Consider the following 23,287-nt stretch of genomic DNA (forward strand, 5'->3'; position numbering starts at 1 on the left):
GTAGTTTTGTGGGGAGAGAGGATGTTCAGAAATGATGGGGGTAGAAAAACAAAAGATATATGTAAAATTAAATTTGAAAAGAAAGGTAATATTTCTCAGTTGAAATCACTAACTATGGGAGAAGACAAGACCCCAAATCCCAAGCTCATTAAAGATAATTGTTCAGATTTACCTTAAATATCTTGACAAAAACAATGTTGGTCAGAATTTATTTCCACTTTTGAGCTTGGTGAAATATCTATTTATATTTTCTTGACAACAGAATGCCCTGGGGCTTTTATAATTTAAACTTTGGGGAGGAAAAATTCCGATCAATATTTCCCTAAGTCTCAGGTTATTGAGCGGGTGTCTGTTTAAATAGATAGATGTTGTGAGGAAAATCAATTTCTTATGAGGGAACAATCTGTGCCCTGAGTTAACACCCTGCTCACTAGTTCATTAAGACTGTTTATAGTAGGAACTAGACTGTATATAGCTTTGGAGTAACAAACACTTTCCCTCTGCTAGCACAGTCTCACAGTAACCAGGATATTTGGCTATTTGCCTGGTTCCTGCAGTAGACCTAGACCTGGGGGAGGACACTCTGGCCAACCATCAGCAACCATTCCTTCTTCCCCATCCCATAAAAGGACAGAATCTTCTTAGCCTAAAGCCCACACTTGTATTATGCCTGACTTCCTCCCTCAAGGTAGCCACCATATAATCTTTTAAGTTTCTCTTTTCCAAGCTAAATATCCTCAATTCATTCAACTGAATATTATTGCTGTTGTTGTTGTTAAATTAAAATGTAATTAATAAATAATTATTGCTATTATTAATAATAGCAAGCATTTATATAGTGCTTTAATTTCTACAAAGCACTTTTATATATGTCAGTTCATTTATCATTTAATTTTCAAATGGTAGATGCTGTTATTATCCACATTAGAGTCAGCTAAGCACTAGGTAGAGCACTCAGTCTGGAGTCAGGAAGACCTTCATCCAAATCTGGCCTCTGACATTTGCTAGTTATGTGATTCTGGGCAAGTCACTTAATTTCTGTCTGCCTTAGTTTTCTCAGCTGTAAAATGGAAATGATAATAATAGCACTTACTTTCACAGGGTTGTTGTGATGATCTAATGAGATGATATTTGTAAAATGCCTGGCAAATAATAGGCATTTATTTTCCTTCTTCTATTTTACAAAGGAGGAAACTGAGACTAAAAAGCTTGCCCGAGGTCACAAGGAAGTAAGTAGCAGAGCCAGAATTTGAACCACACAGAACTTCTGCCTCCAAATGACTATCTTGTCCCATATGGCTCCCATTGTTACTTTGCCCCAATTGCTTCCCTTTCCCACTCACATCTGTGATCTGTAACTCTTCACCATCATCCATGTTATCAACAATTGTGACACCTTGGTTTATCCAATGGTATTCCTTGGGATTGGGCACCAGAAGCAAATTCTCTGTAAAGAGAAATCAAGAGAACTCCATGATTGATTGATGACAGTACCAATGGCTGCAAAAGCATGGACTTGTGGGTGAGAAGTCAAGTACCACTGTACCCCACTGTGCTGATCACCATTAGACTTTTCATGACCCTCTTGTGAAATTTCAGGAGATATTTCCTCTGACATTTGACAAATATACATACTACAAATATACAACAATCCAATAAAGACTTGAGATAGCACATAGAACCAGAGGAAGAAAACTCTAGAGGTTGGAGGATTGTCTCATCCCTACCTCTTTTTTTTTTTTCTTCCTACATTCCCCATTTCTTTTGAGCAAGGTCATAGTGACCAAGACCACTTTTACTGCTTCTTTACTCATTTTTAAAAAATTGTTTTCTCCTCTTTTCTCTTTTTCTAAACCATCAAAAAATCCCAAGAGACAAGAGGTCAGTGATATGGTATGGGTGAGTAGAATAGTAAGTTAGAGCTGAAAGTGATCTTAGAAATCATCTAGTCCAGCCTTGTAATCTTGCAGATGAAGAAACTGAGAACAAGATATGCTAAATGACCAGGGTTAGGTCACATGAGGGAGTAAATGATATAAGTGGGATTTGAACTTAAGTCTTGTTACTTCAGGATCGACATATATAGCACCATTTTGTCCCTTCTACTGTTCTTTTCCTCAGATTCTGAGCCCATTATTTCTGCTTAAAGAGTTCCCAAGAATGTGATTCTAAACTCAAAGAGATGATTCCACAGACTATAAAGGAATCAACAAGATGAACCAATGGTGAGGTAAGATCAAGGTATGATGAGGGGGCACCTTTCATATTGAAAGCAATGACTAAACTAGGGCATTTCCATTTCTGAGGAAAGGGGACATTTTTTTTACCAAGAAGTTCAGGCTTCTTGTTAGAGAGGATCTGGTAGAAGATATGGTAGCTTCTCTCAGCTGCTTGTTGGGAAATGACTCGAGATTTCTCTAAGAGATCTAAAAAAAAAGGAAAGAAAGAAAGAAAATAAGAGATACAAAGCAAGGCACAATTCATTTTTATTCATTATGAAAGAAGAAAGAGTGAGCCCTTGGGGAAATGATACATACACAGTTGGAAATTGTGGAATATTCTCTCCCTACTCTAGTAACTCATCCCAGGTATTTCTCTACTGTTCTGCGTTAAGAAAGTCGTCCGCCCTCCACAAGACTTCCTACAATGCAGGTATGGCATCAGTATAGCTTCTCAGTGCTCTTCCATGCCGTCTCCCACTCCTGCTTATTATGAAGCAGGCATTGGAGCCTTCGAGGACAGAATAGCATTACCAACCAACCATGAGGTTAGATCTGGAGGTAAGATGTTGTATATTCTGATCATGTGCTTCCCCCAGAGGGTCTTTCTCTAACCATAAATGCTGTACTTGGATTCATTCCTTAATAACTCATTCTCATTCCCTTGTAATCTCCTTATCCCAGTGATTCTGAACCCCAGTTTCCAATGTACAAACACTTTTCTTTATTCCCATTGGTCTGTTCTCTTACTCTCATTCATCTCATGCCTTCTTCCCAATTCACATTTGCCCAACGCTTCCATTGTTCCTTCTTGAAAAATTGCTTCATAATCAATAAACTTCTTCTTATCTTAAACTTGTTCTCTTACTCTCCCATCTTCTGTCCTCTACTGAGACTGGACTCCTTCTTGATGACAGCCAGATCTGGACTAAGATGAATACATTTGTATATATATCATCCTAATACAGATCCTCGTGGCCATTATTCTCTATTAACAATTAACCTCTAAGACATTCTGCTTTCTTCCTCAATGTATTGAGTGCTTGGCTTATCTCTTTCTTCTTACCCTAATTTCCACTATCATGCTAAAGGACTTCAGCATACATACTGATGCTTCCTCAAATAACCTAATTTCCTAGTTCCTCAGTCTATTCACTTCTCATGACCTACTCCTCTACTCTGTCTTAGCTACACACAGAAATGGTTAAAGTTATGATATTGCCATCTTCAAAAGTGTTCTACTTCCATGTTTATAAACTCCAACTTTTCTTTATCTGATCAAAATTTTTTCATCATCCTACTTTTTCTATGCCTTATGACTTTCATCTCTGTCCTTTATCCTCACAATGATCTCTTATTTCCTCCATCTCTCAAATCTTCCCCAGTTTATGATCCCCAGGCTACCTACATTCCTCTCCCTTCTTTAACTTAATCCCCTTAGACAACTAATTCAACTTTAAGTGATCTACTCTCAAATCCCTTATTTCTCTGCTCCATTTTGTCAAATTTTGTATTATTTTCATCATCTACTTCCTTCACTTTTATTCATGTGTTCTTGAGTAGAGATGGGGGAAATCTTGAGGTCATGATGATAAATACTTGTTGAGTTGATTGAGTCAATTACAAAATTATGCTTTCAATCTTAACTGGGCCTTCACTACAAAACAGCAAATCCTCTGGGATTACTTTCCACCTATTCTTATATAACTTATATGGACTCAGTTATTTAAATGTTGTTTCCCCAATTAAAATGTAATTTCCTTGAGGGAAAAGTCTATTTTTGTCTTTCTTTGTATTCCTAGCATTTAGTTTGTTTCTATCATTTTCTTGAAGAGGACTGATGACATCAGAAAGGCAATATCTTTATTTGAAAGTGAATTCACTTTAAGTGAGGTAAGGCTGTACAGTCATCAGGTTCACTCTTTCCTCCCTAGTCATCTGAGTCTTGTGGCAAGTGACTAGAGATGACACCAGATACAGTGGAAGACTTTAGCCTTTTTGTGCTAAGTTTCATTTGTTAGTAGTTAATGTATTGATGGGCTCAAGGCCCTTGATCATTCTGGCTGCCCTTGTCTGTATGCAACAATGTTCTTCCTAAAAGGCCATTTCAACAGACTTAAGATACCAGAAAAAGCTTCCCAAATACTGAACACTTGCAACAACTTACAGCTCTCAATGTCAGCCCCAGCCAGTTTGCCAGTGGTGCCAAAGTGGATTCGAATAAACTTGCCCTGAGAAAAGAAAAAGAAAGGAAGAAGGAGGAAGAGGAGGAGGAGGAAAAGAAGAAGAGAAAAAGAAAAGAAGAAGAGAAGAAGAAAAAGAAAGAAAGAAAGGAAGGAAGGAAGGAAGGAAGAAGGAAGGAAGGAAGGAAGGAAGGAAGGAAGGAAGGAAGGAAGGAAGGAAGGAAGGAAGGAAGGAGAAGAAGAGAATGATAGAAGGGTCTGTTAGAAAAGGAAGGTCACTCTCAGGTTATCATAGAAACAATGGATCAAGTTTAGTCTCACATGCATACTAGCCACTCCTCCTGAAATTCCATATGAGTTACACGTGGGTACCTTCAGGCCAGATCAGACTCTCAGTTGAACTAGAATGTTGAACTACAGGTTTTTCATGCAAATTGGTGGAGGAAGGACAAGTTTCCAGGACTAAGTCCATACCCAAATACCCTCTGAACTACTCCAAAGGGCAATTAGTATAACCTTCACTTTTTTTATTGCCATTTCAGGGATGAGGGAAAGGGAGTAGACAAGAGCCCATTTCTTTATAGACAACTTTTAAGGTTTATAGAGTATTTTCCTCCTGAGAAAGGGAGTACACATACTAACACATCCATTTTATGGACAAGGAAACTGAGGCTGGAAGAGTTAAACGAAATGACAAAAGTTAAACAGCTGGGAAATAAGTGACTGAGTCAGAACTTGAAGTAATTTGAAGTCCTTGGACTCCAAAGACGGTACTTTTGTTGCCAGAGCAGCTGCATCTCAAGAAAACAAAAATGGCTTGCCCTACTTAGAAATTTGGTTAACCTCCTCTATGTAGGTCATCTACATCTTAGAGACTTCAAGAGATGATATAATCTATCCTCCTGCCTTTAGGCAAGACAACTAGTTAGTTGAACTTAAAAAGTGGATATCTAATTCTTTAAAATTTCTTTTTAAAAAGTATATTTCATAATTTTCCTTGATCATTTATATAGATTAGTCTGCTCTGGGTCTGTGCCTTTATTGGCTTAGGAACCTCCAGGTATATAACTTCCTTCCACTAAAGCAGATAGCAATTCATCTGGAATTCACAGTCTTAATGAGTTGCCTTAGGCATGAAAAGGTTTTCACCATCCTCACATACCCAGTATGTTTCAGAGGCAAGACCTGGTCCTAGATCTGATTCTCATTTGTATCCATTATACAATTACTGCTTCTCTTAGAGGTGGACTGACTATAGACTGCTGGACTTGGAATCAGGAAGACCTGACTTCGAATTCTTGCTTACCAGCAAGTTTCTAACATTTCAGCCTTAGTTTCTTCACCTATAAAATGGGGATTAAAATAGCACTTCCTTCACAGGATTGTTATAAGGATTAAACGAAAATTTATAAATGTATATATCTCTGTAAACTGAATTCTAGCTATTATTATCATTGGTAACCTGCTGTTGAAGTTGATTTGAAGTCCGCCAGTAAGATGGGCAAAGGCAAATGTTGATTAAAGGGACATTGTAAGGTACTCACAAATCGAGAGGAATTGTTGTTCCTGGTAGTCTTGGCGTTACCAAAGGCCTCCAGCACAGGGTTAGCCTGGATGATTTGATCTTCCAGGGATCCCTAGCCCAGAAGAAACAGAAGACGGAACTGTCAGATGTCTGGTGCTCTATCCATCAGAAACTATGACTCCAACCACACTGTGGCCGTACCAGGCAATGAATCCATCTGCTACACAAAGTGCTGCTTACTAGCTTTGTAAATCTTCCTTAATCTTTTAAATATTTTCCTACTGATCAAAGTATACTCTAAAGAGATTGAAATTCATTTTTTTGTGTTCCTTTCATTCTAGCTAAACAAACTTCCCCCCTTTTTTTGGCTGTGTTTCCATAACAATCCTCCAAGGTACCTCCATCTTCTGATAGATTTCTTTGCATTCTTGGCTCCCATTAACTAAAGAAAGAAGGAGGCCTTATTTTGGGAGACCTTTTACTATAAGGCAGTAGAGGAAGCCTGCATAGATAGACTTTCTATGGCTGCTTGTTGTTTTTTAAATTAACTCAGCAATTCAATTTCCCCTCCCTAAAGTGCAACTGGTTTCTGGATTTCCACAGTAGGTTAAAGACTGCCCATCCAGGAGGAAAATGTAGCCTCCTGGGTCACTTAAGTACCTTCTGAGATGGATGAACTCTCTTCTTCCTTCTACCCATTTGGAAAGCCATACCTTGCCATCTGAAGACTGTTTGCCAGTGCCTCCAATGTTGGCAAAGTACTGAATGACCTTCTTGGTATTTTCAGTCTTGCCAGCACCAGATTCTCCACTAGGGATTGAAAAGGGAAAAAAGAGGCTCATGAAGGACCAAGAGATAGAAAAACGTTATGCATAATAACAACAGCAACCAGGAATGTTGTCAAGAATAGCCATCCTTAGTAGTATGTTCTTAATAAAATGCAAGTTCCCTCAGGGCAAGGGACTGTTGTTTTTTTCTCTTTGTATTCCCAGTATCCCCACAATGAGAGTAAGGACTGGCAAGAGGACGATCAGAATGTTCCAGGAGCAATTTTATGAAGTTAGGAGAAAGTAGATCATTTACTTTTTTTTTGATTTGCTTTTTCTTGTGCAGCAAGAGAATTGTATAAATGTTTCTACATATTGGATTTAATATATATTTTAACACATTTAACATATATATTGAGTTGCTTGCCATCTAGGGGAGGGAGTGGAGGGAAGGAAAAAATCTGAAACACAAGGCTATGCAAGGGTCAATGTTGTTAAAATTGTCCATGCATATATTTTGAAAATAAAAAGCTTTAAGGGAAAAAAAGGAGAACTTAGAATACTTCTATCCCAGGAGTGGGTAGAGCCATGAAGAGCCCAATGTAAATTTTTAGTATGAGTATTTACATCTTAGAAATCAATAAGCACTACAACGTAATTTATGATTTTATTGATTCTCAAGGTTTAATAAAGTGATGGAGAAAACATTAATAATACAGATTAAACTTGAAAGTGTGTCATGAGTAATTTTGGATCATTGGAAGGATCTTCCACCCCAATGAGATTCCACATCCATTTAATATTTAGGCATTCCCAGCATCTAGCATGGTACTTTGCATACCATGGTCTAGATCTGCAATTTTATCAGTGTGAAACAAATCCCTTCTCTGACACATTTCAATAATCATTCTGTAACCTTGCAGTCTATGAGAACTGCAAGGAAACAGAAAGAATAATTGATCTGCCCATGGTCATATAGCCTGAAGGTTTCAGAAGCAGGACCGCACCCAGATGTTTTGAAAGAATCAGCCTTCTATTATGTTATGTATATAACAGGTACTTAATAAATGTTTTTCAGGTTGAATTAGATTGGATCCTTCTATCCACAGGCACTGTCAGCCCTCAGAAGATAGAGATAAGTGTTAGGAGACTAAGAAAGAATCATTCACTATGCCCCATCAGTAAAAGAGACATTGACTTGAGGTGTTTACTACAATTAAACCTATTTGTAGCCTGAAAAGTTCCTTACAAAGCACAGGCAATTAATTATAATTATGTGAATGACTAATTATATGTAGAAGAGACCGACATAATTATATGTATATAGACCAAAAGACAAGAAGGAATACTTACGTGATTAGCATAGACTGATTTTCACGATCTGTAGGAAGGGGAAGAAAGATACCAAGACACAATTAGCAAACATTTTTATTTCCCCAGTTTAGCTATTTAGGCTTTGACTACAACCAAACCCAAACAATCAGACATCTGAGTCACCATTCTGCTTTTGGATAATGAAGCTAGCCTTAGCTAGAGGCCTCAGTCACAGAATAATATTTGTCAGTGTAACTGAAATTCATGAATCTCCTAGCTGGGAAGTCTGAGGTCTATGAGGTTGTCTGAGCCAATCTCTTACCTGAGGCTTGAATCTCCTCTAGAAGCCCTTCAGCCTTTGTTTGAAGATTTCCAGTGATTGGGAACTGATGGCTCACCAGGCAGGCATCCCACTTTCAGATCATGTTAACCATTATGGATAGAGTGCCAGGCCTGGACTCTGGAAGACTTGAATTTACACCTAACCTTAGATGCTTTACCAACTGTTTGATATCTTAACCTCTGTCTCTCTCAGTTTTCCCAACTGCTAAATAGGGACACTAACACCAATTTCCTAGCTTTGTTGTGAAGATAAAATGAGATAATTTTTATAAAGCACTTAGCACAGTGCCTGGAAAATAGTAGGTGTTTAATAAATGTTTGTTTCCTTCCTTCTATTGAGCTGAAATCTACCTGACTCTAATTTTTACACTGGTCTTTTTCTGTCCTCTGGAGCACAAAGAACAACCCTTCAAATCCTAGAAAACAAGGGATAACTATCTCCTACATCTTCTTTTCTCCTGGCTAAACAATTTGTTTAACTACTCATCATGTGATGTAGAAATTGGATTGGATGGCTACTGAGTTTCCTTCTAAATCTAAACCTATGGCCCTAAACCTATGGGCCAACATTGTTCAAGTATACCCACCATCCTAGTCACCCATCTCTCGTTATCTGTCAATGTCTCTTCTAAGTGATGCTCATTCCACCCACCCTTTGCAAAAGTAGGGGACCTATGTTTTTTCAAGATTGCATAAAATGTGATTTTTTTAAAAAAAATGTTTTGCTTAGTTTTATCGAATTTTTTAAAATTCTTTTTTATTCTTTATCAAAGGGAAGGCTGGAGGAAAGAGGATGACTGAGATGAAAAGGAAAACATTGGGAAATATGGATGATAGTCAGACAAAAGATATCAGTAAATGTTTATTCTTTAAAAAAAAGTGGTGCCCAGTACTGAACACAGTGATCCCTGTATGACCTGTTCAACTCAGAGTACAGTAGAATTAATGAACTTTCTTTTTCTGGACACTTTATTTATGTTAGTATAGCCTATGATTATATTAGCCTTTTGAACAATTACATGACACTGGGGTCTTATATTAAGCTGGCAGTCAACTAACACTTCTGGTTCTTTTTTCCCAGAAATTGCTCTGAAAGTATATTGCTCTCCATCTAGTACTTGTACAATTAGTTTCTTGAATGTATGGTTATAATATAAATTCAAGAGTAATAAGCTTGATTAAAAGGCCTAATATGATGCCTCATGATGACAAAGAGGTGAACCTGGATCCTGGGAGGCTTTGTAAACAGAGTCTAAGCTCTGGCATTTCCTATTAGGCTGGAAAGACTTTAAGCCTGGGATTAGTTCCAGTTTACCCCGAGCGTATCTTTTTCATACATAGTTGTTTTTATGGCTTCTCCCCTTTTTAGAATGTGAATTTCGTGTAGGCAGGAACTATTTTTGCCTCTCTTTGCAGAATATGCCCAATATAGCCAATGCTTAACAGAGTCCTTACACAGTCATTCAGTCAATCAACAAATATTTTTGCCAGGCACTCTGCTAAGTGCTAAAAATGCAAATACATGCAAGAAAGTCCTTGCTTTCAAGGAGTTTATATTCTAATGGGAGAAGACAGCCCATGGAAGGAAGCTGAAAGGGGGGTGTGAGGAGGGGACTGTGGGTAACAGAAAATAACCTTCACAGAGGACAGAGTGGAGAAAGAAGCCTAGAAATTCAGTAACAGAGCCTGGAGAGGAATGAAAGAATAAATATGGATGGCCCAGGTACATCTTAAAATGAAGGTTCTGAGAGGAACTGATCAATTCGAAAGCATACAGTAAATTCTTAATACAAACTTGTTGATAATCTAGCCAAATTCAGAGAAACTCTTCTTCCCTTTTGACCACCACAACTCACAAAAACTAGTAAATCTTACAAGTATCGAGACATTTGACTGTTAGGTGAAATTGATTTTTTTGTGTTTCAATGCATGTTATAAAAGTCTTAAAAGTTAATTATCCAAAGGTAAACCAGCCTGCAACATTTTTATGAGCTATGATTCTCAAGTGGTAATTTAGATTATAGGCCAGACCTGTAGAACTTTATCAAATGAATAGTTCCTCCCTCCAGATTGATTTTTATAATGTAGGGAGTTCCCAGTATGAAAACTCCCCATACCAAGGGAAATCAACTCCTTGTTTTCATGTCATCATTCCTCTCCAGGTTACACTCTAGACTTCCTCCCCCATGCCCCAGTTCTTCACCCTGAAGTTGACTGCAGCCCTGGGGCTCCACCTTGAGAGTACCCTCTCCCTCTAGATAGCGCCTCCTAGAACCTCCGATTAAGGAGAGCACACAGACCAAGCACATCTCATTCTTCTCCAAGCTATATTTCAGACTTTCTCTACAATTCCCTTCCCCCCACCTCTACTCCCTTAATCGTCCACTCTCTTTCCATTTTCAACTTCCTTTTATGTGTGAGAATATGAGCTCCACGAGGACAGAGGCTGGCATAAAATAAGCACTTAATAAATACTTGTTAACAACCTGACTTACAGTTTCCACTCATTTTAAATATATTTATCCAAAGAATTGCCTTAAGCACTAAAAAGTTATTTGACTTGGCCAAGATGACAGTAGTACTTAATGACAGAACTTGGGTCTTTCTGACAGACCAGACCTCAATCCACTTTGCACACTGTCTCTCACTCTGTGTCTTTAATGACAAAGAAATGATTTTCTCAGTAGTCCAGAAGAGTTCTCTCCCCTAGCAAACACTTACCCATGAGCATGTCATGGTAGGCGTTGTCAGAGATGGAGAAGAGGTGAGGGGGCATCTCTGTACGCTTCTTGCCCTTGTACATGTTGGCCACACGGGCACCATAAATGGGAAGCCACCTGTAGGGGTTGACTGTCACACAGAAGAGACCAGAGTAGGTCTTAAAGAGAGAGAGGGAAGCACATACACACAGAGACACACATGAACAAAAGAAAGTCAGTCTGTCTTTCCAAGAACCTCCCATAAATAACAAACGCAGTCTCCTGTGCCCGCTCTGCTGACCTCTGTGCCTCATTCTATTAATCACACAAGAGTACATTCTGCCAGAATGAATGAGAAAAGGGTTATCTTTCTCAGGCCCAAATCAATGTCTGTGTCTTTGCTATTATTTAAGTAAAATGCAACTTCTTTTCAATTTACTCTTTAAAGAACAATATTAGCCTCTCTGTTCACTCTACAGACAAGTCTGACAGGTCATGCTCAGCCATTAGGAAAGGGTCAATCTGATATTCTGGAAGGTAAACCTCATTTCAGTGATCACAAACACATTTAAAAAATACTAGGAAACTTCCAAATCATCTAGTTCAATTCCCTCATTTTGTAGATCCTTGAGGATAAATGGAGGTCCAGGGTTACACAGGGAATAAGTAGCAAAGCTAAGATTCAAACCCAGAGCTTCTAAGTACAAAACTCTTCCATTATACCAGGACTGATAGATACTTTAGTAATGATAGAGTTTAATCTCTTCATTCTGTAGATGACCTCATCTGAGACCTAGAGAGAAGTCCTCAGCCCACAACAAGGCCTCCTAGTAAATCAGGGACAGAACCAGTACCCAGGCCCCCTGATTCCCTAGTCTGCAAAACAGCAGCTTGTTGATAAACTCAAGCATCACCCCTCTGAGTGATGGATAAATAGGGTTGAAGACAAATCTCATCAGATATTTAGGCCTTATATGGGGAGAGCAACAGATTGCCTATTCATGGGCTATAAGTTCTAATCTCTTTTCTTATGCATAAACATATTTATACAATTCTCTTGATGCACAAGAGAAATCAGATCAAAAAAAGAAAGTAAATGAGTATGAAAAAAAATGCAAGCAAACAACAACAAAAAGAGTGAGAATGCTATGTTATGATCCACATTCAGGCTTCTCTCTGGGTGTAGATGGCTCTCTTCATCACAAGATCAATGGAACTGGCCTGAATCATCTCATTGTTGGAAAGAGTCATGTTTATCAGAATTGATTGTCCTATAATATTGATGTTGTCTTGTATAATGATTTCCTGATTCTGCTCATTTCACTCAGCATCAGTTCATGTCTTTCCAGGCCTTTCTGAAATCATCCTCCTGATTGTTTCTTACAGAGCAACAATATTCCATAACATTCATATAACATCACATAATTCAGCCATTCTCCAGGTAATGGGCTTCCACTAAATTTCCCAGTTTCTTGCCCCTATGAAAAGGGCTGCCACAAACATTTTTGCACATGTGGGTCCCTTTAAGATCCATGAGTTCTAATTTCTGCTCTTCTCCATACTCATTGTTCAGTTATACCTGACACTTCCTGACCCCATTTGGGATTTTCTTGGCAAATACTGAAGCAGTTTGCCATTTCCTTCTCCAGTTCATTGACAGATGAGAAAACTGAGGCAAAAAAAAGGTTGTGACATACTTAATGTCCCACAACTAGTAAGTATCTGAGGCCAGATTTGAATTCATGAACATGAGTCTTCCTGATTATAAGCCCATTGCTCAGTGCATCATGGCACCACCTTCGTACCCCAGGCTTAGACAAATAGCTTAGTCTTTTCAGGTCTCTCAGATGACATTAGCTAAGTACTTACTGCTTAATATCATAGTTCTATATTTATTAGATGTGATTTTAAAAATAAAGCTTGTTATTAAAAGTATAAAAAGGATGGTGGAATGGCAGACTTTGCAAAGATTGTAGGTGCTATCATGGAAAGTTAAGGCTTCAGAAAACTCATCTAAACATCTAGTAGTTCCATTTCCAGAATCTCTTTCAGAGACACATTTCAATGACCAACAACCTTAACTTTGAGGAAATGCATTCTCACATCTTGGGTTGTAAGATTGATCAGAAAATAAATCCTTACATCTTAAGTTTGTGGCAATGGGATACAAGAAAGAAATAAACATCTATTAAGCACCTATGTGCCAAGTGTTTCACAAATATTATCTCATTTGATCATCACCACAACCTTGGGAGGTAGGTATTATTATTATCATTCCATTTCCAGATGAGGAAACTGAGGTAGATAGCCATTAGGTGTCTTGCCCAGTGTCATACAGCTAGTGGGTATGAGAGACCAAATTTGAACTCAGGTCTTCTTGATTCCAAATCTGGGGCACCACTCATTGCACCACATAATCTGTCCTAGCTGCCAGAATTTAAAGGCAGAAAATCCAGATTTAAATTCTAATTCTGCCAACTACATGACCTTGGAAAATTTACTTAGCCCAGCCCTTTTTATGGTGTCAAAGAACTGGAAATTGAGTGGGTGCCCATCAGTTGGAGAATGGCTGAATAAGTTATGGTATGTGAATGTTATGGAATACTATTGTTCTAAAACAATAGGAGGAGGAGGAGGATTTCAGAAAGACTTACATATACTGCTAAGTGAAGTGAGCAGAACCAAGAAAATATTGTACAAGTAATAGCAAGATTATGTGATGATCAATTATGATGGATTTGGCTCTTTTCAACAATGAGGTAGTTCAAGGCAATTCCAATAGATGTAATAGAGCCATCCACATCCAAAGAGAGAACTATTGTGAATGAATATGGATCAAAGAATAGTATTTTCACCTTTTTGTGGTGTTATTATTTGTTTGCTTGTTTTTTTTTCTTTTTTCATGTCTTTTTTCCTTTTGGTCTGATTTTTCTTGCATAGCATGATGAATATAGAAATATGTTTAGAAAAATTTCATGTTTAACCTAGATCAGATTACTTGCTATCTTGGGGAAGTGGGGAAGGAAGGAGAAAATTTTGGAAGGCAAGATTTTGCAAAGGTGAATGTTGAAATCTATCTTTGCATATATTTGGAAAAATAAAATACTATTTAAAAATAGAAAATAAAGGGAAAGTTTTGAATCAAAAGAAAGAAAAGTGATTTAGTCTTTCTTGGCATCAGCTTTCTCATCTGAAAAATAATAGAGTTAGACTAGATGAGGTCCCTTTTAGCTTAAAATCTGTAATCTTTTGTGACCTTCAAAGAATAGAATGCTATCCATTTTAGTAAATATATGTAATCATAGCTGGTATTTATATAGCACTTTACATGTATTTTCTCATTTGATCTTTATAATAACTCTCTAATAGAGTTTCCAGTTACCTATTTTATACATAATGAAATTGAAGTTCAGAGCATCTCAAGGGCTTGTTATGTCTGAACTCAGGATTCAAACTCCAATCTCTCCTTTCTCAAAGGCCAACATTTACTTCACTTTGTCAAACTCCCTCTCAATGAATGTATAAATAGGATGCTAGAAATTTGGGGGCAAGGAAAGATTCCTTTTGACACTGTCTAAGAAATGTTATAGGTGATAGGATGTGAGAAATAAGCCTTCTCTGTCACATGGCCACAGGAAAGAAACTGAAAAAAAATTATATTTCAGTTTGGAGTGAACAGGTATTTATTAATGTCAATAAAAATGATACTGGGGCAGCTAGATGGTGCAAAGGATATAGTATTGGACCTGAGTTCAAATCTGGCCTTAGACACTTAACACATGCTAACTATATGACCCTGGGCAAGTCACTTAACCCCAATTGCCTTGATGATGATGATGATGATGATGATGATGATAACTTATATTTCTACAATATTTTAAGTTTTGCAAAACACTTTTCTCAGAGCAATCCTGTGAAGTTGGCACAATAATTATTTGCCTACTTTTCCAGATGAGGAACTTGAAGTTCTGACTTGTCTTTGGGCATACAGCTAGTATTTGAATCTGTGTCACTTGACTCCAAAATCAGAATTCTCGGGTCGTTCCAGTCTGCTGAATAAGGAAGCTATATAAAATGATTTGCAATTTGCATGACTTAACAGAAGAATATCAGTTTACCCCAAACTGAAGCAACTTGGAGGTCATCTGTCAATGGACTAAGGGGCTAGGATGACTTCCATCATCATAAAAGTCCCTATCTTGTATCAAATTTGTGGGCAACTCTGGATGACTTAGCTGCCTCCTACACTCTTCCACTTACATAGATTCTCATGTTGGTATAACGCTGGCGGAGGTTATCCAGGACACTGGCTTCATTCAGAAAGGTCATGTCGGCCATATCGTTAGCCTGGTAGAACTTGGGTGGATTCATCTGCTGGATATCATCTTTCTTCACAGTAAGTGTCTGCAGGATGGGAAAAAAAAACCCTATAAGCATGCTCATCATTCAGAGAAACATGACCACAACTGCTTCTATGACCTTGGAAACCCCTCTGACTGACCATGCAACCCTCTTCCCACATTCCTCCTTGAGCCAGATGCAGTCTGGCAGCTTGAAGAGAAGCAAAAATAGTGGTTGTTCTTTGGTAGACTTGGCTCCTGAGATGCTGTTGGACAAGAAGACATGGCTATTGGCTGCTTGCCTTGAGGGTGGGGATGAGTTGGGGAGGGTGGTTGCAGCACAGTACAGCAATCTGTTCCCATCCCATTTTTTCCTTTATAGAGACACCCCCAAGCTCCCCAACAAGGATAGAAAGGGGGAAAAAAGCCTTTGTAGGGCTTTTTTTAAGAGCTAAAGCCAAAAACAAGTAGATAGGAAGAGGGGATGAGAATCTGGACAGGTTACCCTTGAGTACAAGGTCTGACAACCACTGACAATCAATATTCAGGACTTCTGGAGTTTGTCCAGACTTCATTATTTCTCCCATCAGGGGATCAGCATTGCATGGTTTAAAGAGAATTGGATTTGGTGTCAGGGAATTGAGTTTGAGACCTGTCTCTGCCCCTTAGGTGACCTTAAGTGAATCTGATCCTCAATTTCCTCATCAGCAAAATAGAAATAATATTTACACTAATAAAGATTTAGATATCAAAGTAACCTCAGAAGACATTGGATCCAACCCTCTCATTTTACAGATGAAGAACCGAGGCCAGTAAGGTTCTATAACTTGCCCAAGACCACATGGGGATAAATGGTAGAACAGAGATTTGAATTGCAGGTCCACGAGAAGACTACCCTTAGCTTAATAACTGGTTAGGTCAAGACTATGTTCAGACCTCTTCTTTTTAAATTCATGTGCTTCACTTGTGTGTTCCATATGATGAAAAGAAATCCAACTCAGTACTTAATTTACTCATTTTGCCTTTAGTCACACTTGGACTTAGGGGGTATTCCATTAAGCAATGTGGCTCTGTAATCCTCTGCCTTTCCAGAAAATGAATTACTCCTGAGAATAAAACTTGACTTTCATGTTCATTAACCATATTAGGCCCAGTGCTTTGTTCTCTATAATTTCTTCTATCTTTTCTGCACAAAAGGTAGGGAGGAAGGCACAACTGGGTGACTTCTGTGTGTCCCAAGGTTGACTTCCCTCATTAGACAACTTAGTCAAGTAAATGAGTAGCCATTAGCAGCCCTTGCTGGGATACAAGTTTTGGGACAATGAACCAAAGTGATAAACTCACTTGATAGTGGGGGAAAAGTACCCTTCATAATAATGGGTCAGCCTTCTTGGATCTTCTTTTCTCCCTCTTTACAGTTTAACATAGGGTTCTTGTCAACTCCCATGGATCAATAACATCTCTACTGATGATTATCAAATGTATTTGTCTAGTCCTAACTTCTCTCCCAAGCTCCAGCTACACATTAGGTATTTCAAACTGGACATATCTTAAACATCTTGTGTATCTAAGACTGAATTCATTATCATTTCCTATTCCCAAACTCTTCCCTGTTTCTAACTTTCCTATTACTGTGGAAAGTACTTCCATCCTCCTATTTGCCCAGGCTCACAAAACTAAGGGCCATCCTGGATGCCTCATTTTCTCTCCTTCTCCCGTCCCCATTCAATCTATTGCTTTTTTGGAGACCAATTATATTGAAATAATGAGATTTTTTTTCTAAATTTGTTATGTCTGGTTATTATCATGCCATAAAGATAGCTCCTGGAAAACAGGTTCACCCTGCTTACCTGGTTAGTGATAGTCTTCACAGTGACTTGGTCACCCTGCTCAGACTGGATCTCGCCAGCAATGAAGCCCTCCTTTTCATCCTTCACCCAGCATGATCTCTTGATGTCATAAGGCTTGTTCATAGCCTCAATCCTCTCCTTTTCGGGAGGTGCCAGAAAAGGCATGGGGTCCACATCATCCCCACATTCACCTTTGTACCCCCCGGGCATCTTGATTTAATTTAGGAAGGAACCAAAAGGGATGAAGAATAGGAGGCTGGGACTTCCCTTGGAACTGCAGGAGACGAGAAAAATGGAACACAGGAAGATTTCACCAGACAATTAACTCCTAGAGGAACATGATTTGTTGCCTATCTCTAGGGCTCCAGAAATTTTCCCTGGCTCTTCCCCACGCTTGGAATGCTCTCCCTCCTTCCCTTCACCTACCATACCACTTTGAGAGGAACCTCTCAAGATTCCTTTAAGTCCCAACAGAAATTCCATTTTTTACCAGATGCCTTTCTCATTCCTCTTAATTCTAGTACCTTCTCTCTGTTAATGATTTCCTATTTATCCTGTATATTGCTTGCTTTGCTTATAATTATTTGCATTTTGTCTTCCCCATTAGATTGTAAGCTCTCTAAGGGCAGGGAAAGTCTTTTGCCTCTTTTCTGAATTGCCTGACACATAGTAGGTGCTTAATATTTAATGATCAATTGATTGATTGATACCTCTATGTCAGTGCCTGACATAGTACTATATATCCCAGCTTCCTAAACTGTGAGTCATGATCTCATATGGGATCTCATAACTGAATGTGGAGTCATGAAATTATGACATGTTATCAGTAAATGTTTGATTTGTATACCTATTTTATATAACTATATACAGATCACACAAAAATTTTTCAGGCAAAAAAGGATCACAAGTAGAAAAAGTTTAAGAAGTCTTGCTCTATATATCCCAGGATTTGATTAACTCTGCTTGTACTAATATATATACATACATACATATATATATATATAAAACAACAGTTAGCATTTAAATATTATATATTTATACACATAATATATGTATATATAATGAAATAACAAAAAAAGATATACATATATATATATATAGTAGCACTTTACACATTGTATCCTCACAACAAGCTTGGGAAGTAGGTATTATTATTATCTCCATTTTTACAATGAAGAAACATTCAGGTTTAAATGTCTTACCCAGGGTCACAAGCTAGGAAATGTCTGAGGCCAGATTTGAATTCAGGAAAATGACTTTCTGACTCCAGGCCTAGCATCTATCCATTGTATTACCTACTTGCCTAATAATTACAGCTGTCCAAAAGTGGAATGAACTGCTTTGAGCGGTAATTGGTTCTCCCTCTAGACAAAGGTTAAATGATGATAAGTGTAAGATATCTTATAGTGGGCACTTTTTTGTATGATTTTCGAGAGTTGCCCTAGAGAGATTAAAACCATTTGTCTGTAACCATATAACCAGTATCTACCAGAAGCTGAACTTGAATTCAGTGCTTTGTGATTCTAAGGCTAGACCTTTCTCCACCAGCCAGAGATACCATATTTTCTATGGCTATAGAATAGGGATTGGAATAATTCTTCCTATCTCACAAGGCTGTGGTAAAAAAAATAAATAAATAAATAAAAAAAGAAGTTTTACATGTAGGCAAAATATCTGTAGAAAAGTGAGCTATTTATTATTATAATTAGTATGGAAAGTGAAAAACATTCTTCACTAAAGACTGACTCACTTTGCCAGGAGTTTACTTGAAACCAAGGATCTTGCTTCATCCTCTAAATAGACAGCTATAGATAGAGGGTCTTCTGACTTTCACCCCCCAAGGGGAATCTCCATTTCCCTGCTTTGCCCTTGTGATCTCCTTGATTTTCTGAGGCATGTTATAATCTCTCTGGCCCTTTGGTCTGAGAAGAAGCCAAGTCTTTCCAAATGGAATGGAGCCGTGACAAGGGACATATAAAGTTTCACAGAATGTGGGAGCTGGAAGGGACCCCAGAATTCATCTAGTCTAATCCCCTTAATTTACAGAGGAAGGAAAATGAGATCTTAAATGGGCCAAGTGATTTGTCTAAAATGACAGTGGAAGCTGAGGCAGAGACAGGATTCAAACCCAGCTCTCCTTTGTTCCCACACTGGTACATAAAGCAATTGTTTATGATATCTTTTCAGGGTGGGGGCGGGGTAAAGGCAATTGGGGTTAAATGACTTGCACAAGTTCATTCACCTACTAAGTGTCTGAGGCTGCATTTGAACTCAGATTCTCCTGATTCCAGGATCAGTGTTCCATTCACTTTACCACCTAGCCACCCCAGTATCTTGTTACTTCCACCATAAACACCTCTCTTCCTCTCCTCCTCCTCTCTTTTCTTCCTCCCTCCACATTTCCTATTTTCTTGCTTCCCCCCTTTCCCATCTCCCCTTTATTTCTTCCCCATGTATGGCCAGAACTTCCAAGGGGCAGCCATAGACATTCTCTTTGCTATAAATGGACAGACTCTGCTTATATCTTATTCTGATTCAACAGCACATCTAATCCCATAGTAATTGACACAATTATAACAATAATCTCTGCAATTCCAAGTATTAATAATAATTCATACTTCTATAATGAATTGTGGTTAAAAATCTCATAGACATAATTTCATTGGATCCTCATATTAACACTGTTAAAATATCACTCTACCCATTTGCGGATGAGAAACCTGAGACTGCGGTTGAGGAAGATTATAGCATCATAAATTTAAAAAACTGAAAAGGGCAGTTAGGTGGCTCAGTGGATAGAGCACCAGTCCTGGAGTAAGGAGGACCAGAGTTGAAATCCAGTTTCATATATTTGCTAGCTGTGTGACCCTGGACAAGTCACATAACCCTGCTTGCCTCAAAAACAAACAAACAAGGACTGGGGCAGGAGGGAGGGTCTTAAAGATCATTTTCTACATTAGGAAACTGAAAACCAGAAAACTTTTCCAAAGTCACACAGGTAGTAAGGAACAAGGCTGGGATAACCAGCTTCTCTAACCACACATCCAGCCCTCTTTTCATTACACTGTGAAGATGGGATAACCAGCTTCTCTAACCACACATCCAGCCCTCTTTTCAGTGCACTGTGAAGATTAAGTGACTTCCCAAGGTGAAGCCTATAGGCACCTTCTCAGAATGATATTTTTAAATGCAAAAAATAAAATACATAGGATTACAAAGGAGAAGTAATACGAAGTAATGAGGTTAACTTTTTTTCCTTTCCAAGTTCTTGGAAACCCTGAAAACTATCCAATTATCCAAGGGCTTCAGACTAAGAACCCCTGACCTAGATATTATTATTTAAAAATAGGGAACTAGACTAGATATTCTCCAAGGTTCCTTCTGGTTCTAAAATACAATAGAGTTATATCTGCAGACTCCTGAGACCTGATCTTAAGAATCAGACTTAGGGGAACACAGGACAGGTGGGCAGACAGGAAAGCTGGGTTTTAGTACTGTGTCTGTCAGTGGCTTGAGGTAATCATCTCTTCCCCTCCCTGGACCTCAGTTTCTTCTAAAAAGAGAGAGCCACAGTAAGCAATGTCTAAGGTCTCTTCTAGCGTATAGATTTGGTTTCTCAACTAATGACAGATTCTTTCTCTCTCCCTCTTCCCCCATCTTTTGTTTTCTCTCTCCCTCCATCTCTTTGTCTGTCTCTATCTCTCCCTTCTCTATATCTCTTTCTGCATCGTCCCGCCCTTTCCCCTCCCCATCTCTCTCTCCTTCCCTTCCTCTCTCCCTCCTTCTCTCTCTGTCTCTGTCTCTTTGTGTCAATTTGCTGGGTCTCTATCACTGTCTCTGTCTCTGTCTTTTTCTCTCTTCCTTCCCTCTCCCTTCATCTGTTTCTCCCTCCCTTATTTCTCTCTCTCTCTTTCTCTGTCTCTGTTTTTCTATCTCCTCTCCTTCTCTCCCCCACATCTCTCTTTTCTCTGTCTCTCTCTCTCTCTCCCTCAATCTCTCTGTCTCTGTGTCTGCCCTGGTCTTTCTCTCCTCTCTTTATGTCTCTCCCTGTATTTTCTTCCCCCTTTTCTCTGTCTGTTTGTATGTCTGTCTGTCTCTCCCCCTCCTCTTTCCTTTCTTCTTCCCTTCCCCTCTCTTTCTGTTTATGTTGTTTTTATAATTCTTTAGGATAAGTATTCACAGCTATCTGCATAAATCTGGCCCCATATTCCTCATGCCTCTTTCAAGAGCACATTTAGCTGGGCCTGGGCCAGCAATTTATCCTACACTCCTTTTTATTGCTCCACTAAGGGCCAGGCTCACTGCCCTAAACATCTTAACTGCATTAACCAATTTGCAATCTGGTCTTCCTGAGTTTAGCATCACAGCAGATAACATCATGAAGGACATGAGATCCAAGCCCACACGAAAAAGCATCTGTAAACCCTATTAAAAGTCATCAGGGCTATAATTAAAGCAAAATGATTGCACAAGACTGGAGGATTGAGTTGGTTTTTAATTACTCTAATGTGTACAAACAAAAAAAATCTTCCATTCATTCTAATTAGAATGTTTGTATTTCTCAAGACTGGCTCTGATTCAAAAGACCTTGTTCAAAATGTTACTTGACTTACCTTGAAAAGAACCTTGACTTTGGAGCACAATGGCCTGAGTTCCAATCCTGCCTCTGCCTACTACTACCTGTGTGAATTTGGACAACTCAATGTCTCTGAACCTCAGTGTTTTCATCTGAAAAATGAGAGTATAAATCCCTTTCATGTCTACATGTGTAATGGCAGGAAGAGAGAGCGATAGAATTCCTCTTTGGCCAGCCTAGAGCCCAAATCTTTTCTGTATTTTAGATTTCCTTTTTGTATTCTTAGTGCTTAGCACTTTGTAAAGAGTAAAATGTTTTTAATTCATTTACTCATTCCTGGGATGAATAAAACTAAGCCTTCACCACTAGCTCACCAACTGGGTCTTTCTCTATTTCTTATCTTGAATAGCCCCTGCATCCTGTGTCATGGTCCCACAAATAATGGGCACTCAGGGACACCTTGCATAACTTAGGTCTCATCCTCCATTCATCCTAGGCTCATCTTTTCTAGCCCCTGCCTTCCTCCAGGGATTACCTCATAGCTTCATAATTTTGCTCTGTATCTTCCATCCTTCTTGTATAGACTTCCCTCAGGTGGTGTCCCATCTCACTTTAAGACAGTTGATGCTAAAGCATCTCTCTTCCATTCACCCTCTCCCCACCTCACCCATCCCACCAACCTTGCCTTAGGTACCTACCAGAGACCAAACTGGAAGACAGTGCCTGTCTAATAGCAGCTGGCCAGCCACTTTTATACCTGCTTAATAGGCCTGAGCCAGCATGAACTTAAAAAAGAAAAAAAAATACCTAGGATCCAAGTAGCCCAGCTGATCTCATCTTCTGAAACTTGATTGGACTCAGCCTGAGTCCCTCAGGAAGGATCAGTGAATGCTCTGTTTCTTGGGGAATTCATCTTCCCTTCATTGCCCTTCTACGGAATCCAGTGACCTCAGTCACCAAATTCAGGCTGTTGATCTAAATAGATTTGTTGTCTAATGAATTTTTCTCTTAAAGGTACATCTTGATCAGCGCCACTCAAATGGGATCTTAATGATGGAGGGATGTGAATGACTAAAAATATTTAGTTCCTGACCCCTTGATCTGCTAGTTTGCTTGGAATGGGCTTTGAGTAATGTGAAAAATTGGATTCTTTATTTCTTCTATATTTTGGTGGGTGCTAAGAAGAAGGGGATGGGAGAGGAGAGTGGATCAGCCTGAAAAAATATAGAAGCCCAGCTTTACGAAGAAGATCCAAAGAAGACCCGATCCTTCTGATTTTAGATCCACCTGCTGGCAACACAGGAAAATAAATAGCAAGGGGGTTAGATACTAAAAAAAAAAAAAAAATAACGAAACTTGTCCCAGAAGGGGAGGTGAAAGAATGCACCTTCCTTCCTTCCTTCATTGGAGAGCTAGGAGTCTATGGGTAAGGAAGATATGATATTCCCTCATCAGCCATGAGATCCCGAGCA

General features: G+C 38.8%; 1 protein-coding gene across 1 annotated transcript in view; it reads right to left on the reverse strand.

Annotated features, from left to right (window-relative positions):
* The window catches only part of LOC100921839 (myosin-16), an 88,431-nt gene extending 65,894 nt beyond the window's left edge, over positions 1 to 22,537 (reverse strand). Inside the window, exons 1-10 of the mRNA XM_003761564.2 lie at positions 22,514 to 22,537; positions 17,240 to 17,513; positions 15,310 to 15,453; positions 11,072 to 11,228; positions 8,048 to 8,075; positions 6,641 to 6,737; positions 5,947 to 6,039; positions 4,387 to 4,450; positions 2,328 to 2,426; positions 1,344 to 1,447 (exon numbers count right to left, since the gene is read on the reverse strand). Coding sequence (XP_003761612.1) covers positions 1,344 to 1,447; positions 2,328 to 2,426; positions 4,387 to 4,450; positions 5,947 to 6,039; positions 6,641 to 6,737; positions 8,048 to 8,075; positions 11,072 to 11,228; positions 15,310 to 15,453; positions 17,240 to 17,449 — 996 coding nt within the window. The 5' untranslated portion in view covers positions 17,450 to 17,513; positions 22,514 to 22,537. The remainder of the gene's footprint in view (positions 1 to 1,343; positions 1,448 to 2,327; positions 2,427 to 4,386; positions 4,451 to 5,946; positions 6,040 to 6,640; positions 6,738 to 8,047; positions 8,076 to 11,071; positions 11,229 to 15,309; positions 15,454 to 17,239; positions 17,514 to 22,513) is intronic.
* Positions 22,538 to 23,287: the final 750 nt, after the last annotated feature.

The sequence above is a fragment of the Sarcophilus harrisii genome, chromosome 1 (genome assembly GCF_902635505.1).
Source record: "Sarcophilus harrisii chromosome 1, mSarHar1.11, whole genome shotgun sequence".
Classification (NCBI taxonomy): Eukaryota; Metazoa; Chordata; class Mammalia; order Dasyuromorphia; family Dasyuridae; genus Sarcophilus; species Sarcophilus harrisii.